The sequence below is a fragment of the Ammospiza nelsoni genome, chromosome 14 (genome assembly GCF_027579445.1).
Source record: "Ammospiza nelsoni isolate bAmmNel1 chromosome 14, bAmmNel1.pri, whole genome shotgun sequence".
NCBI classification, from domain to species: domain Eukaryota; kingdom Metazoa; phylum Chordata; class Aves; order Passeriformes; family Passerellidae; genus Ammospiza; species Ammospiza nelsoni.
Window position 1 is genome coordinate 14263976 of NC_080646.1, and position 14477 is coordinate 14278452.

At 37.8% G+C, this 14477-nt stretch overlaps 1 protein-coding gene across 1 annotated transcript in view; it reads left to right on the plus strand.

Annotated features, from left to right (window-relative positions):
- The window catches only part of CHRFAM7A (CHRNA7 (exons 5-10) and FAM7A (exons A-E) fusion), a 37964-nt gene extending 23821 nt beyond the window's left edge, over positions 1 to 14143 (plus strand). The window contains exons 5-10 of the mRNA XM_059482599.1: positions 4185 to 4264; positions 5391 to 5558; positions 5935 to 6129; positions 7216 to 7302; positions 7937 to 8046; positions 10086 to 14143. Of these exons, the coding sequence (XP_059338582.1) occupies positions 4185 to 4264; positions 5391 to 5558; positions 5935 to 6129; positions 7216 to 7302; positions 7937 to 8046; positions 10086 to 10604 (1159 nt within the window). The 3' untranslated portion in view covers positions 10605 to 14143. The remainder of the gene's footprint in view (positions 1 to 4184; positions 4265 to 5390; positions 5559 to 5934; positions 6130 to 7215; positions 7303 to 7936; positions 8047 to 10085) is intronic.
- Positions 14144 to 14477: the final 334 nt, after the last annotated feature.

Here is a 14477-nt window from a genome sequence, read left to right on the forward strand (position 1 = left end):
GGGTTTAGTTTGGGTTTCACTATAGACAGGAGAGGTAATTGCCAGGAAGGATCTTTACATTTTTCCATGTCCAGTTTTGGTGTTATTCTTTCCTCCTGCTACAAAAATAGCTGAGATATTTGCTGCTCTCCTTGTCAAACTGTTCAGAGTTGGGCCTTTTTCAGGAACAGACAGATTGCCATCAATCCACTGCAGAACCTTTAGCTGACATTGAGAGATTCTTTGGCTGTATGTTCCATGGTAGTTCCCATTGTGGAATTTATTTAGTTCAAAAAATAAAACACTGAGAGCTGCCTGTTCCATAACAAGTTGCCTTTTGCTGCAGTTGTTGTGGGCTTGTGTGCTGTTGCCCAGGTGCTGGAAAGAACTTAATCTGCTCTGCCCATGGAGCACTGGCTCTGCTGTGGTAGTCAGGGTACATTGTTTAGCTGCCTGTGCAGATGAGATGAACCTTTTGTCTCCCAGATGGCATTCCTTCCTTTGTTTCTCTGCCCTGTGTCTCTTAAGGACACACTCTGCTGTGCTTATCGACCTGCTCCCCCTTCCCACTTCAGGAGTGCTCTTTGTTGTAACAAGTCCTAGAGAATGGCTGCTCCAATGGCAGCTGCATTTTTCCCCCATTTGCCTTTTGGGGAGCACCTTTATATTCAGAGCTGCAGTCCCAGGGGCTGTTGCAGTGCAATAATGGAATAACAGCACCAGGGGCAGCCTTTGCCAGGCCCTGGGTACTTCTCTAGGGCCTGCATTGTGGCACTGCTGTCCCAGAGGTACAGCTAACACTGAAGGATCTCTAGCTACCCTGATTTCATAACTGACAGTGTTCTTGGGAGAATCTGACAAACGACACTTTCATTTCCATTGTCCTGATGAACAACATGCTGTGTATACCATGAAATTGGTACTCTACAACAGCAATTTAGTGATTTCCAAAAAAATGAGTTATGACAATATTCTTCCTGATTTATATCACATACCTGGGAGAGACTTGGCAATGTGCCTGATGATTTAGGCTTCAGTATTTAAGTATATCCAAACTGAAATGGTAATAGTTTAGGAATTAGTCATATTAATATATGCATGCTAACTGTAGCTGGGGTGGGTTATAGAATAAGAAGGGTCACAATAACCTGGAAAACTGAAACCACAATTTTTCTGTTAATACAGATTTTCAACTCTTCAGATTGTTAACTATGACTCAGTCATGAAATAATTATTCTGCAGTTTCTCTGTTACAAACACATATTTAATCCAAAAATCTTATGCAGAGTTTAGTCAGAGAGCAAAGCTATTTAAAATAAATTCTTATGCCTGTTTGAAATTACATTGGGAATATTATGATGTTCCCTTCTAGTGACATGCCATTTTGAGATAGATGCTTCCAATTTCTATGCTTCACTAGGGACATGCATCTGCAGTTACAGAGAAATTAATGAACTATAAATTCACTTTCCACTTTAATGAATGCATGTTTCACTATGCCTTGAGTTCTTACACATCTTGCTACAGCCTAGTACAGAGAAACTGGCAGCTGTATTAAATTTTACATCCAGTCTATTGTGGGTAGAGCAGGGCCAGTTCATCTGAGAAAAGAAAATCTAGGCCTTTGTACAAATTCCAGGATTGACTGTGTTAGTGTCATGTGGACTATATTCCACTTTTAACTACACTTATTAAAAGTGTTCATTTCTGGTGGGATTATCTTCCAAATGGCCACATATTGTTCAGTATTTCATGGAATTACAAAAATTCTAGAAGTATGTCTCATTTTAAGAGTTTTATTTTTCCAGTTTTATAAACATGAGGTTAGGTCCCAGTGAGATTCTATCTGCTAGGTCCAGCTTTGTAATCTCAATGTCCTGTAATCAATATCTGCTTACAAGTGGTTATACCCTGAAGAGGAAATGTTACAGAAATTATTTGCTATCATTACATTCCATTTCAGTCCAGTCTCTTCAAGCTACTTAGTGCATTCCCAATAGAAACAGTGCATTTCAGAAATGATTAGAAGCACAGCATGGAAAAACAGATGCTCCTTTCTCAGAAAAAAAGAATTTCATGTTTGAATCTGACTACCACTGGATATTCTTTTAAGAATGTGCCTATGAAAGGCAAAGTCATGTGGAAATGAAATCAAGGTTCCTTGATCACTTGTGTTCTTGTGAAAATTGTATTTTTGCCAATTACCAGAAACAGCAGCAAGGTCTTAGAATCAGCTCCCTGGTGTTTCACTACTCTCCACTCCAGAGGAAGAGAACAGAACCCAGCCCAGGAATCATTAATTCCCACTTAACGAGTGATTTGTGTGGCACGGATAATTTTACATCCTAAATTTGACTACTTATTTGAATGCCATCATCTAACCCTTATTAATTTCAAGTCAAAGCAATTATTTGTCTAATACAGAACCTTGTTGGAGGACTTTAGGTCTGGTTTTTAAGGAAATGAGACCCATGCACAGGTGTGCCTGCACACCTGGGTGAATGTGTGTGTGATCTTGCTGCCCCTCTCCCCAGTATCCTCTACCAAATCTGGCAATGCAATCAGTAGAGATTTTTGCAGCACCAGTTCCTTAGAAATATCACAAAAACAGGCAGCCAAGATGTGGAAGGAGAAGAATTAGAGCTCCAGCTGGAAGAGGAGCTGCAACACAAACGGGGAAATGCGGCCATGAGCTGTGAAGCTGAAGGAGCGGCTTACCCTGCTCAAGTGGCCTCAGACCTGAGCTGCCTTTGCCCCTCAGTGTGCTAAAATCAGGCATCAAACATACTCAATGCTGAGACTTTCTGCTTCTCTTCTAAGTTCACATTAAATACTTGCAAGTATTTTCAATACTTCTGAGCCTTCTGCTCACCACAGGAAAAAGTGCAACTTCAGATGGGCAAGTAATTATTTGGATTTAGCTTTTTCTTGTCTGCAAATTTCACCAACCAGCCCAGATATTTTTTAAAATCTAAGTTATTCAAGTACAGAAGGAGGAAATAAAATGCATATTAAAAACATTTAAAATAACAGTTGCTTTATTTTAGCTTCTGAGACACAAAATTTGAATCAGAATAGATCAAATATTAAATTCCTCTTTTCAAAGAAAATAATATTTCAATAAGTTTTCCTGCTAAAAAACACCTTTTAATATACTTGATTTTCTCCTAGAGTTATGAATATTTCATTTTATGACCATCTCATATTTTTACTGTTTTTCTGATGATATCTTAAAGGTGATTAGAAAATTATGAGATACTACTAATAGGCAAAGAGACATTAGAGACTTGTAGTGTTCCAGTCAATGTGGAGATACACAGGTTTTGAAGTCCAGATTGCTGCAAGCATCCAGAGCCTGAGGCTTGTGTAGCTCCCCTGCCCTGCCTTGCCCAGCTGGCTCTGCACTTGCCCCAGGTGCCACCCCACCCCCCCCAGCTTGGAGACTACAGCAGGACAACAATTGTAGCTGTGCCTCATTGTGTTTCCCATCTAGAAGCCCTTAAAATATTAACGCCTGGTAAATTCCTGCCAGACAGAACTGAGATATTCCTTGGCAGTAGATGCAAATTCATCATTTGGAGCCCTCTCCAAATGACATTATAATTATTTTTCTAGAGACTTGCTGTCTAGAGACAGCACAGAGGGCAGTGCTGGCTACACCACTACACTGACACATCAAATAGGGCTGCTTTTTCTTCTTGTCTGAATGCAATTTGTGGGGTCTGGGGTAAATAATGAAGGCTGGAGTTGCACTAAAGGATCTCATGTATGAAATGTTGTAATAATGGTCACCCATATACAAAGAAGTAGGAACATACAGACACTGGAGTATCCATCTCCTCAGTAGTCATTAGATGCTGTTAACATAGACACCAAGAGAACAGATTTCCCTGTACAGTTGCTTGAGAAGTTTTTAAAAAGTGCTTACTTTCCAAAAGGAAATCAATAGAGCCAAGGCACTATAATGAATCTAATGGGCAGGTGGGTGGCAAGAATGAGGTGGCTGACTTTGCCTTACAGCTCTTAATCAGGAGCAAACCCAGAAGGATCAGGCCAGTTACTCTGAGGCCACAGAAAACTGATGGCAGGAAAAAAGCTGTCAAGTTTTAGGGGTGTCATAGTCCTTTTATGAGAAGAGATTTGTTTCAGACATTCTTCAGCCAGTCAAAGAGCAAATAACCCATTTTGTTTTTCCCCTGTTCTAGTGCTGATGAAAGATTTGATGCTACTTTTCACACTAATGTTTTAGTCAATTCTTCAGGACATTGCCAATACCTGCCACCAGGTAGGCTCTTTGCATGTCATAAATTTTGGTAGATTACTTGTGCATGGTGTGGTTTCAAATTTGCCATAAATTCTCTTACATTTTATTTGTTTAGCTAGCATCATCTGATAGATGTAAGCCTACAGGCATTATGGTTATATGGTTAACACCTTTGCATGAAAACTCTCATACAAGATACATGTTTTATTACAATTATGGAAATTCTTCTGTCACAATACACAATTTTAGAAGTTTGAAAATCTTTACTATAAAAAGATATTTATTAAAGTAATGGTAATGCCTCAATAATTTTTATTACATTATTTTAGTGTTTCTTTTATGAATATGTTAACTTTACAGTAAGATGCTTAGTAACATCTTGGATGTATTTCTATTTGAAATGATTCAATGAATGCTTCATCAAAACAATTTTTGGTCTGGATGTACAGCAGTGGAGCACTGTTTCTCTTCCCCAACTCAATTAGCATAATCATTAACTCCTCCTAGTATCTGAATTTTGCAAACCATAGCACTAGAGCAAATGCTTTCCAGACAAATTAGGTTTTCTGCCTAAGATGTCCAGAGGGTTTCAGGGGTTTGCTTCTTGATTTAAGATGCTCTCTTAAGATATTCCATTTGGTGGGGATTTTTCAGTTCAGTTCTGAAAGATGCTGAAGGACAGGGTCTGACTCAACAAGTGAAAAAGAAGAAGCTCACTTTCCTCAGTAAATCAATATCATATAAATCTAATAAAACAGCAAATAAATATTTCAGGATTTCTTATGTTTCAAGATTTCTTACTTTAGTCAGTAAAGAAATAGAAAGAGATTACATATTCTGCTTAATTTCTTCCTGAAATACTGTATCTAGAAATCTGACTTCTTATCTGAATATTCTTCCACTATGTGCCAAAACCGAAGAGTATCCTTAAAAAACAGCAAATAACATCAATACATTAATGGCACAGTTTTCCCTTCTCTATGACTGATTTTTGCTCTTTACATGCCAAGATAGGACTGATACTAAAGATGCTTTATAAATTAAAAGCAGAAGGCACAATGTAGAACAAGTTCTGGTTACAAAATGTACATGAAATTCTGTGGAACAAGCATTTAAATTTTGTGCTCTTGTTTCAAATCTCACCTAGGCATATTTAAGAGCTCATGCTACATAGATGTACGCTGGTTTCCCTTTGATGTTCAGAAATGTAACCTGAAGTTTGGATCCTGGACTTATGGAGGCTGGTCCTTGGACTTACAAATGCAAGAAGCAGATATATCTGGCTATATTTCAAATGGAGAATGGGATTTAGTAGGTAAGCTCTCCATTCTCGGTTACACTGTGAACTTGCAGCCTTGTCTCCACTGCTGAAATGGATGGAGTAACAATTGGGAAATGAAGACAGAAATTAAATTAATAAATGACCTAGCCAGTGACATTTGAAACTCTTGAGAACAGATCTCAGATGCAAATCAACATTAAAAAAGAGATAAATTTGCTGCTTGAGTACTGTAAGTATCTTTTATCTGATTTTCCTTTATCAGCTGAGAAAAAGTAGGGATTAAGCTTAAGTAGTTTTACCTGTAGCAAAACTTGGGAAACTAAATTTCTCCTTTTCAAAAATAAACACTATATAATACACAGTTTATTCACATTAATCTCTGGTTTTCTTCCTCTTTCCTCCTCCACAGGAGTTCCTGGGAAGAGGACTGAGAGCTTTTACGAATGTTGTAAAGAGCCCTACCCAGATGTAACCTTCACAGTTACCATGAGACGCAGGACTCTCTATTATGGCCTCAATCTCCTCATTCCTTGTGTCCTGATATCTGCACTTGCCTTGCTGGTTTTCCTGCTTCCAGCAGACTCAGGAGAAAAAATCTCACTAGGTGAAGTATTAATAGAATATTGTAAATATGACTAAGACAAAAGAAGTTGTCCTTTTAAAGTTTCTTATTAAAGAGTCTTAGGCAGGAGGAATAGTCTGTATGTCCCGGCTCATGGGCTGTTTTTAGTGTTTGATGCTGAACCAGCGGAGGCATAAACAATTCCTGAGTACTTTCCTTAAGAAGTAGGCTTTCATTTTTTGACATTTATTTGTTGAATCTCACATTCATTAGGTGAAGCTTAAGTTCACAAATACACATTTGAACACTTTAGCACTGAATTCTTCTTAATACTTCCTTTTAATATTGAATTGCATTAAGAACCTATGGTGTCTTCTCAGAAAGATTGATTCTAATTGCTCTTATTTAACTTTTTTTTAGTGAATTTTAACTTAAGGAATGATTTGTGAAACAAATCTGAGCTTGAGTTCTTGATCTTTAAGATGGAGTTTAACTATGTAAAGAAACCTTTTGTCCCATACAAAATTCAAATTAACTGACTTCTGCTAAGTAAACATTGCTGTTTAAATGTAGAAAAGTTGACATTTCTCCAGAATATGGTTTAACTGAGGAGTAATAATCTCCTTAATTAAGTTGTCCTTCACCATATTTTAAGATGAATTTTTTGTTCCTTAATCCTTTCCCACCTGACAATGACTCATTATTGTTTAAGTCCAGTTAAGAGTTAAGTCTTTTTCTAGAAAGATGGGAGCTCATCACTGAGCAACAGAAGTCAAACTCCAAAAATCAACAGTCCAGACTACTCAGATTCACACCATGTTTCTAAAGCTAATATAGTGCAAGAATTGCTTTGATTTGCCTCAGCTAATTAGCAAATAATGATAAAAGTTGAACCATTAGAAGGATGTAAAAATATCCATGAGCGTGCAAGCGTTGGTACAGGTTTGGCAGCACTGCTACCCTGAAAATGAGGCAGTACAAGGATGGACAGGAGTACCACTAACGCGCTGGAGCAGGGGTACAGTGGGATTGCATCTTGCAGAGAACATTCCTTCAGATTCATTGTTTCTCTTACTGTTGTAATTACCAGCTACTGATATGATTTCATGCTTCATATTTATCTTTCAGGTATAACAGTTTTATTGTCTCTCACGGTCTTCATGCTGCTTGTGGCTGAAATTATGCCAGCAACCTCTGACTCTGTGCCCTTAATTGGTAAGCTTTTAGTCACTTGGATTTTTTTAGCAAACAAGGTACAGTGACTTTGCACAAAGGCCAGCCTTAAGGCAAATCACCAGCTGTAAAATGGATGACTGCAACTGAATTAGAAAAATATTGCCAATTGGTAAGAGCTCTGATGGGTGCTCTCTGCTCTGAATGAAATAAACAATCTATGTATATTTGGGGAAAAAATAAGAATCAATTTTCCATGGAAGAATTTGTTGCAGTTTTGACACAATTGGCCCAATTGTGTTCTGTATTCCTAATTCCGATTAGGAAACTGGAGCACATGAGCTAAATGTAATTAAATCTTCCCACTGTAACTTTTCAAAACAAGTGCCAGTCAGTTTATACAATAATGCTGAAATAAAATTAGAAGGCAGCCTGTGTCAAGGTTTCTTAAAAAAGGCAGGTGCTCAGTTTTACAAAAACAACAGCTAAACACTGGCTATCCCCTCAAAATAATGTCCATTATTTCTGGTGTTGAGAAAATCTTTCAAAAGTACCTAGAGCAGCACTAAACTGGACAAAGAACTAAATGCTATGAATGCATATATAAACACTCCTTATTAAAGCTATATTATATACAGCCAAAGTATGTTCCTGTAATGATTTCTTTATTTTGCAGCTCAGTATTTTGCCAGCACTATGATTATTGTTGGTCTTTCTGTTGTTGTCACTGTTATTGTTCTACAATACCACCATCATGATCCAGATGGAGGAAAAATGCCTAAATGGGTAAGGTTTGATTTTCCTTCACTATCCATTGCATAAATGTCCAGCCAGTGGTCCATGATTACCTCCTACTGTTAAAAACATATAAATTCCTCCAAGACAGTTTGTTTGGAGAAGAAGTTTCACCAGAAATGAGGTATCCAGATATGTTCCATGTGGCTGGTTTCTTAGAAAATATTTGTGTGCAAGAGAGAATTAATATACCTCCACTAACTTCTCATGTCCTTCAAAACAGCTACGTGCAACTCAGGATGTTTTTAAAACCTAAATATATAAATGAAGGTGATTTTCAAATAACCTCCAGATGTTAGAAGTGAGCCAGGTAGAAGAATAGAGTGTTGATGGAGATGAGAAATGCATGAAATACACTACCCTTGAGGTGCAGCTGTGCAGCTGCTCCATCCTTAGCTGCTGCCCAAACAGAAACATGCATAGCCTTAAGAGCATCTGTTACAGATGGCTGTTAAAGTGACATTTATATCTCTTGTCAAAAACATCTGTAAAGTCCAAAGAATTAAAGTATTTTTTCAAAGCACATAAGACTCTTTAAATAATGTCCTTCTGTGGGGGGCGTGGGTTTTACAGAGAACGTTGTGCTGATATTAGATTACTCCACACTGCTGTCATCACCTAAATGTTCCCTCCTTTGACTTCACCCAGCTCATGGCAGCAGCAGAGCTTTCTGAAGATGGAAAGACCTTTCTTCTTTTTTCTCTCTAGAACAATGAAATATTATTATCCTTACTAGCTGGAAAAATGTGCATACAGCAGCACCCTGAGGACAAGAGATAATGAGGTATTCCCTGGCTTGTCCTGGGGTGGTGACTTTAAAATAAATTTCAGTGAAGAGAATTAAAGGTAGATCTCTTTAGACGTGTGTTTGATGAGCTAAAGGGGACAATGTTTAGTACTTAGCCAAACATCATCAGAAAACAGAGTACTTGAGGTTGAGGATGAGCTGTACTATTGAGAAGCTGAAGTCCAACAAACATTATTTGGACACTGGTGAATTTTGGATAAGGTCCTCATTTAACAGAATTTTATCCTTCTTGGTAGAGCTTGATGGTGTTAAAAAAGTAATAGGGCAAGATCTGTCTCTGGCTGGGATATTTGCATGTATCTACTCTGAGTAAGAATCCACTGTCAGAATAAATGGATCAAATCTAATATTAATTACAGGAAAAAGTTTGCATATTATATGATACAATAATATTTCATTAGAACTCTGAAAAAGAAATGCTGGAATGAGCTCTTAAAATCTGATTTAAATAAATTACATAAGCTTTCATTTGAAGTGGAACAGTCTCTGGCTTTCCTGCATTTTCTGTAAGGTTGGATTAAGCCAATGTGGAAAACAGTGAAATGACATACACAGATAAAATCTGCAAAGTATTTTTTTAAAAATCAAAGTAATTTTTCCATATTTTCTTCATGTTATATCCAGATCTCTTTTCTAAAATCTGCAACCGACTGTTGTGAACACAATACAAGAACAGAGCCATAATATTTTAAATAATATTTTAAAGCTTAGTGGTCCAGTCCAGTCCAAAATCTGTTTCAGCAGCCCCACCCAAACAGTAATAGCTATTAATTGAATATTAGAGCACAAATACGAGAAAAAGAATTGTAACTTTATTGGCTATCATCCAAAGCAGTATTATTAAGACTATTAAAAATTAACTCTTCTTCAGTAAGAGCTTGGTTTGGTTTTGTCTAACTCATAGCTTTTAGTAAAGGTGGAAAAGTCTGCCATGTCACTGTTCAAGTGTCAGGAAGAATCAACACTATGGACATTCCCAGCTGAGGAGGGGGGAGTCCCAGTACTGATATTCAGCCTGAGGCAATCAATAGTGCTGCTAGAATAAGTAAAGAACCCCAGTGACTGGTAAATTAACCAGCTGGAAAACTCCAGCAGCATTTTCTAGAACGCAGTGCAGGCTAAGCAGACACCAGGGAGCAGTCACCCCAGCTGCCTGGATACCAGCAGCACCAGAGACAGTGGCTGTGTGAAGAGATGCTTATTCTCAAAAACGTTCTTTCAGACAAGAATCATCCTTCTGAATTGGTGTGCTTGGTTTCTGAGGATGAAAAGGCCGGGGGAAGATAAAGTGCGTCCTGCCTGCCAGCACAAACAGCGGCGCTGCAGCCTGTCCAGCGTGGAGATGAACACTGTGAGTGGCCAGCAGTCCAGCAATGGCAACATGCTCTACATTGGCTTCAGGGGGCTGGAAGGGGTTCACTGCACACCCACCACTGATTCCGGTGTCATCTGTGGGAGGATGACCTGCTCACCGACAGATGAAGAAAACCTGCTGCACAGTGGGCACCCCTCTGAAGGGGACCCAGACTTGGCTAAGATTTTGGAAGAGGTCAGGTACATTGCAAACCGATTCAGAGACCAGGATGAAGAGGAAGCCATTTGCAATGAATGGAAATTTGCAGCCTCTGTAGTGGATCGGCTCTGTTTGATGGCCTTCTCAGTATTCACAATCATTTGTACAATTGGTATTTTAATGTCAGCACCAAACTTTGTAGAGGCTGTGTCTAAAGATTTTGCTTAACTCCTAACTAAAACCTGCTTCTCTGATTGGTATGTAGCAAATAAGAATGTGGGGTCTTTTACTGCTTGTTTTTAATGACTATAATGCTTCTCACTGTCTGCTTTCTTTTGCCCCCCCTGCCCTCTGGTCCTGAGTTCCTTTTAGAAGAATGGCACCATTTCAGAAGGGAAGCCAAGAGTTTCTCTCTGGGCTGTGTCTACGTAGCTCCTCTGAGCACTCTTTTATGGAAAATGCCAAGTGACTGCAAGTCCCTTCAGAAGGATGGGGTACTGAACCACCACCTCTCACACATGTTCAAACTGGCTGTTCCAAAATAGGAGGTAGGCAATGTCAGAAATGCCACTTCTTCCAGGATTTGTTATAAAGGATAGCAGAGTCCATCTTATCTATTTGAATGAGTGATCATAAACACGTTTCAGGTTAAATCCAAATGGCTGCTCAAACAGAGAAAAGGGAGAGATGTCTTATGCAGCTCCTCAGCCCCTCACTTGCACCCTGTAACTCCCTCCATGCACTTTGCATACAACATATATGACTTTCAGGATTTTGAATTTGTCTGAGACCCAGAAACCTGAAAGCTGAGAGGACACACCACATAACTTGTCCTTCATATCTTTCTGGATTTGACCTAGAAATTTGGCTTGAATTCTAAAACAGGCTTTGCAGTAATTGTTACAGTTTACTACTTCTTCCTTTTCCCCAGAAGGGCATTCTTTCAACTAATAGCCATTTTAACTATCTAAAAGAAAAGTGATTGATTTAAGATGCCTTCATCACCACTTTTTTAAAAAAACCAACCCCCAATGCTTGTCTCTTTACTGTTAACTGGATTCCAGTGTGGAAAAAGTAACTCAATGTCTTGTACAGGCTTAAGCATAAATGAAGAATCTAAAGCAAAAAAAGCCATTAAATCCTGAGATCAAGGTTTTTATTTAAAAATTAAATGTTTGATATGTTGTATGCTTAGCCTTTTATATAACTCCTTCTGTTGAGTCACCATAACAATGTCTTTACAAGAATACTGCACCTTTTCTGCTCACTCTAACATCAGATGAGTACTAATGAGTAATAAAGCTTCTTGCTTCTGATGTAAACTATTAACTGTATAAATATCTATTTATATATACACACTGCAGATACATCCAAGGAAAGGTAAGAACTTAAATACAATTTTCCCTATGTCTAGACAGACTTTTGCAAAAGCAAAACTAGTAGTCCAGCACTTTGTTATTTTTGGATTTGAAATTATCTCGTCAATATATGCTTAGTTTGGATGTCACTTTGATGTCTTAATGGAAAGGGCTGAGCTGAGAATACCAGGAGCTGAAACTTTGTGTGTACAAAAGAGCTGAGAATTAGTCTCTCACTGGCACACCAGTATTCCTAACCAGTGCTATAAGTGGTAAAAGATGTAGGTGAGGATAAGTTTAGCATTGGTTGCACCCTCTACCCTACAGAATCCAAATTTTTTGGCTGAGGCCTTCAGAGACACAGAGGCCTGTTGTTGTACCATGGTTTTACTGTGAAATAAACTCAAGGCCTCAGTTTATCTCTTAAGATGGATTAAAATAAAGTTGCTATAATGCTTATCCTCCCTAAGTAACATTTTCCTTCTCAGAGTCTGCTCCCTTGAAAGCAAATTTCATGGAAAGCAAGCCCAAAGTCACCCCAGGTACCACTCTTCACCTTCAAGATTGAACACCTTGTACAAGCACCTTCGTGCTTGAGATAGGGCAGGAGGAGCGAAAGGCAGGCAGGATATGTCTGAGTTTGTGAATTTTGTTTTCCTGAAGGTGCATTCCAGATCTCACACTTTAAAGACACAAGCAAAACATTCAAACTTCTTGTAAGTTCATCCTGAAACCATATGTCAGAATTACTTGTGAAGAAGTTAGGTTTTCAGGAACAACTATTAAGAATAAGCCATGTAATAATTCCTGCAAATAGTTTCTAGTTTATAGATTGCATATCAATGGGAAACTATGAGTGCAAACTCTGAAATGTGAGTTTTGTTCATTTGTGAATAACTGCACCTATCATGTGGCATGTGCTCCTCTTCTGGGTAATCTCTCTAGGCTAGGCTTCCTGATGAGAATGTTGATTTGCATTGGTATTTTTTCCTGCTGCAAGTATCCCTAAATAGATATATAGAGTGTTCCATTTAGTCTTTGTAAATTTTCGAGGTCCTCTTGGAGAACAGCTTTTCAAAGACAAATGAGGACCTTTGAGGTTTACCTTGCACAATGGAACACAACTATTGCACTCACAGTCCCTGATGCATGTAGTATAGGAAGCATGAGAGTCCCCCTCTTGCCACCCAAATCCTTTTACAGTATCTGTGGAAATCATCTTTCTTAATACAGGAGGATAGAGAAAGAAAGCTACAATTTGACAGTAAACTTCATTTTCAGTGACAGACATGCCTACCCTCAAAAACTGGAGAGTTTGGCCTTACATGAAGTCCTGCCAGAGTCTGTCCCAGTGGGTTGGTAAAGCTGTCAGAGAGCTGGGGGTGCTGCTGAAGGGGCTGTGAGACACCAGCATTCTGCCCACACTGCCTTTGTCACTGGCAGGGTCAATACAAATGCACCAAGGGGACAAGGGAACCCTCATTTTCCTACTGTTGACACAACCTGTAAACATTTGCTAACAAGTTAATGATACATTTTAAATGTAAGAGTGACTCCTCTATTATGTTACTTGGCACCTCTAAGTTAAATTTTCCTGTAACTGAGCTGAGCAAAATTGGTATGGTTCTTGTCAACTTGTGTGTGTCTTAAATATATTTGTGTATGTGCTAAACAATATTTTGATCTAAATGCTGTGAAAAAAAATATTTATTTACAGTTCTGGGCATAGAGATGGAAATTAAATACTGTATAGAGTATGTGTATATAATATTAAAGCCTACATATTGATGGTAAAGATCTGTTATAATCTTAAAGAGTCCAGAGAGAGAATAAGAAGTGGTTCACCACAACTAAGCTATGACTTGCCTGACAAATTCAGAAGCTCAGTCTAGAGCTCAGATGTCATGTACAATACTATGTGTGAACAATGTATATTACTTCTTCTGTTTTTATATGGAAACATATTGAATATTTAAAAGATTTTTTAATATTAAAAAAATTATTTAGGTGTTAATGCCAAAAAGGTTCCAAACATAAAATTTTAAAAACTTAGTTTTAAATACAGATAAATTATGTAAAAAGTATTTAAAATATGAAATTATTTTATATAGGAATTGATAATACTATGTAAGACTTTTTTTTAAAAGATTTCTTTAAATTCTCTTTACATTCTCTAGCTGCAGGATGTAGTCTCAGTTCACCTGTGACAATTCAATTCTTCACCTTCTTTAACAAGACAAGAAGGTAAACCAAAGCCCCAGATTTTCTTTCTTTTGTTTTACTATTTTTTACATTAAGAAACACTGCATAAAGGGCATTAGAAAAAGATGTTACATCTGTCAGGTATTGATTATCATATAAGCAACTCAATGCCTTTTCAGTCCAGTACAAATAAAAGACTTAGATCAAGAGACTTTTGATTCTTTTTCATTTTGCTAACGTTGAAAAAACCCAAGTGGTAGAAAACATGAATAGCCATAAAAGGAAGAAAGATGTCTGTGGTTATATCAATCTGGGATGACAGTGTTCTTTGATAATGAAATATAAATTCATATCCTCCTGCCAACCAGTCCCACACCAAACATATATTACTTCAGTCTTATGTAAGCAACCAAAGTTAACTGAGAAGGACTGATATACTATGTAAATTTTGGACTGGCCTCAATGTCAGTACTAATTTATTTTTTCAAGTTTAACACAGAAGAGAGAGAAAACAAATCCATACCAGCTGAATAAATTGTTG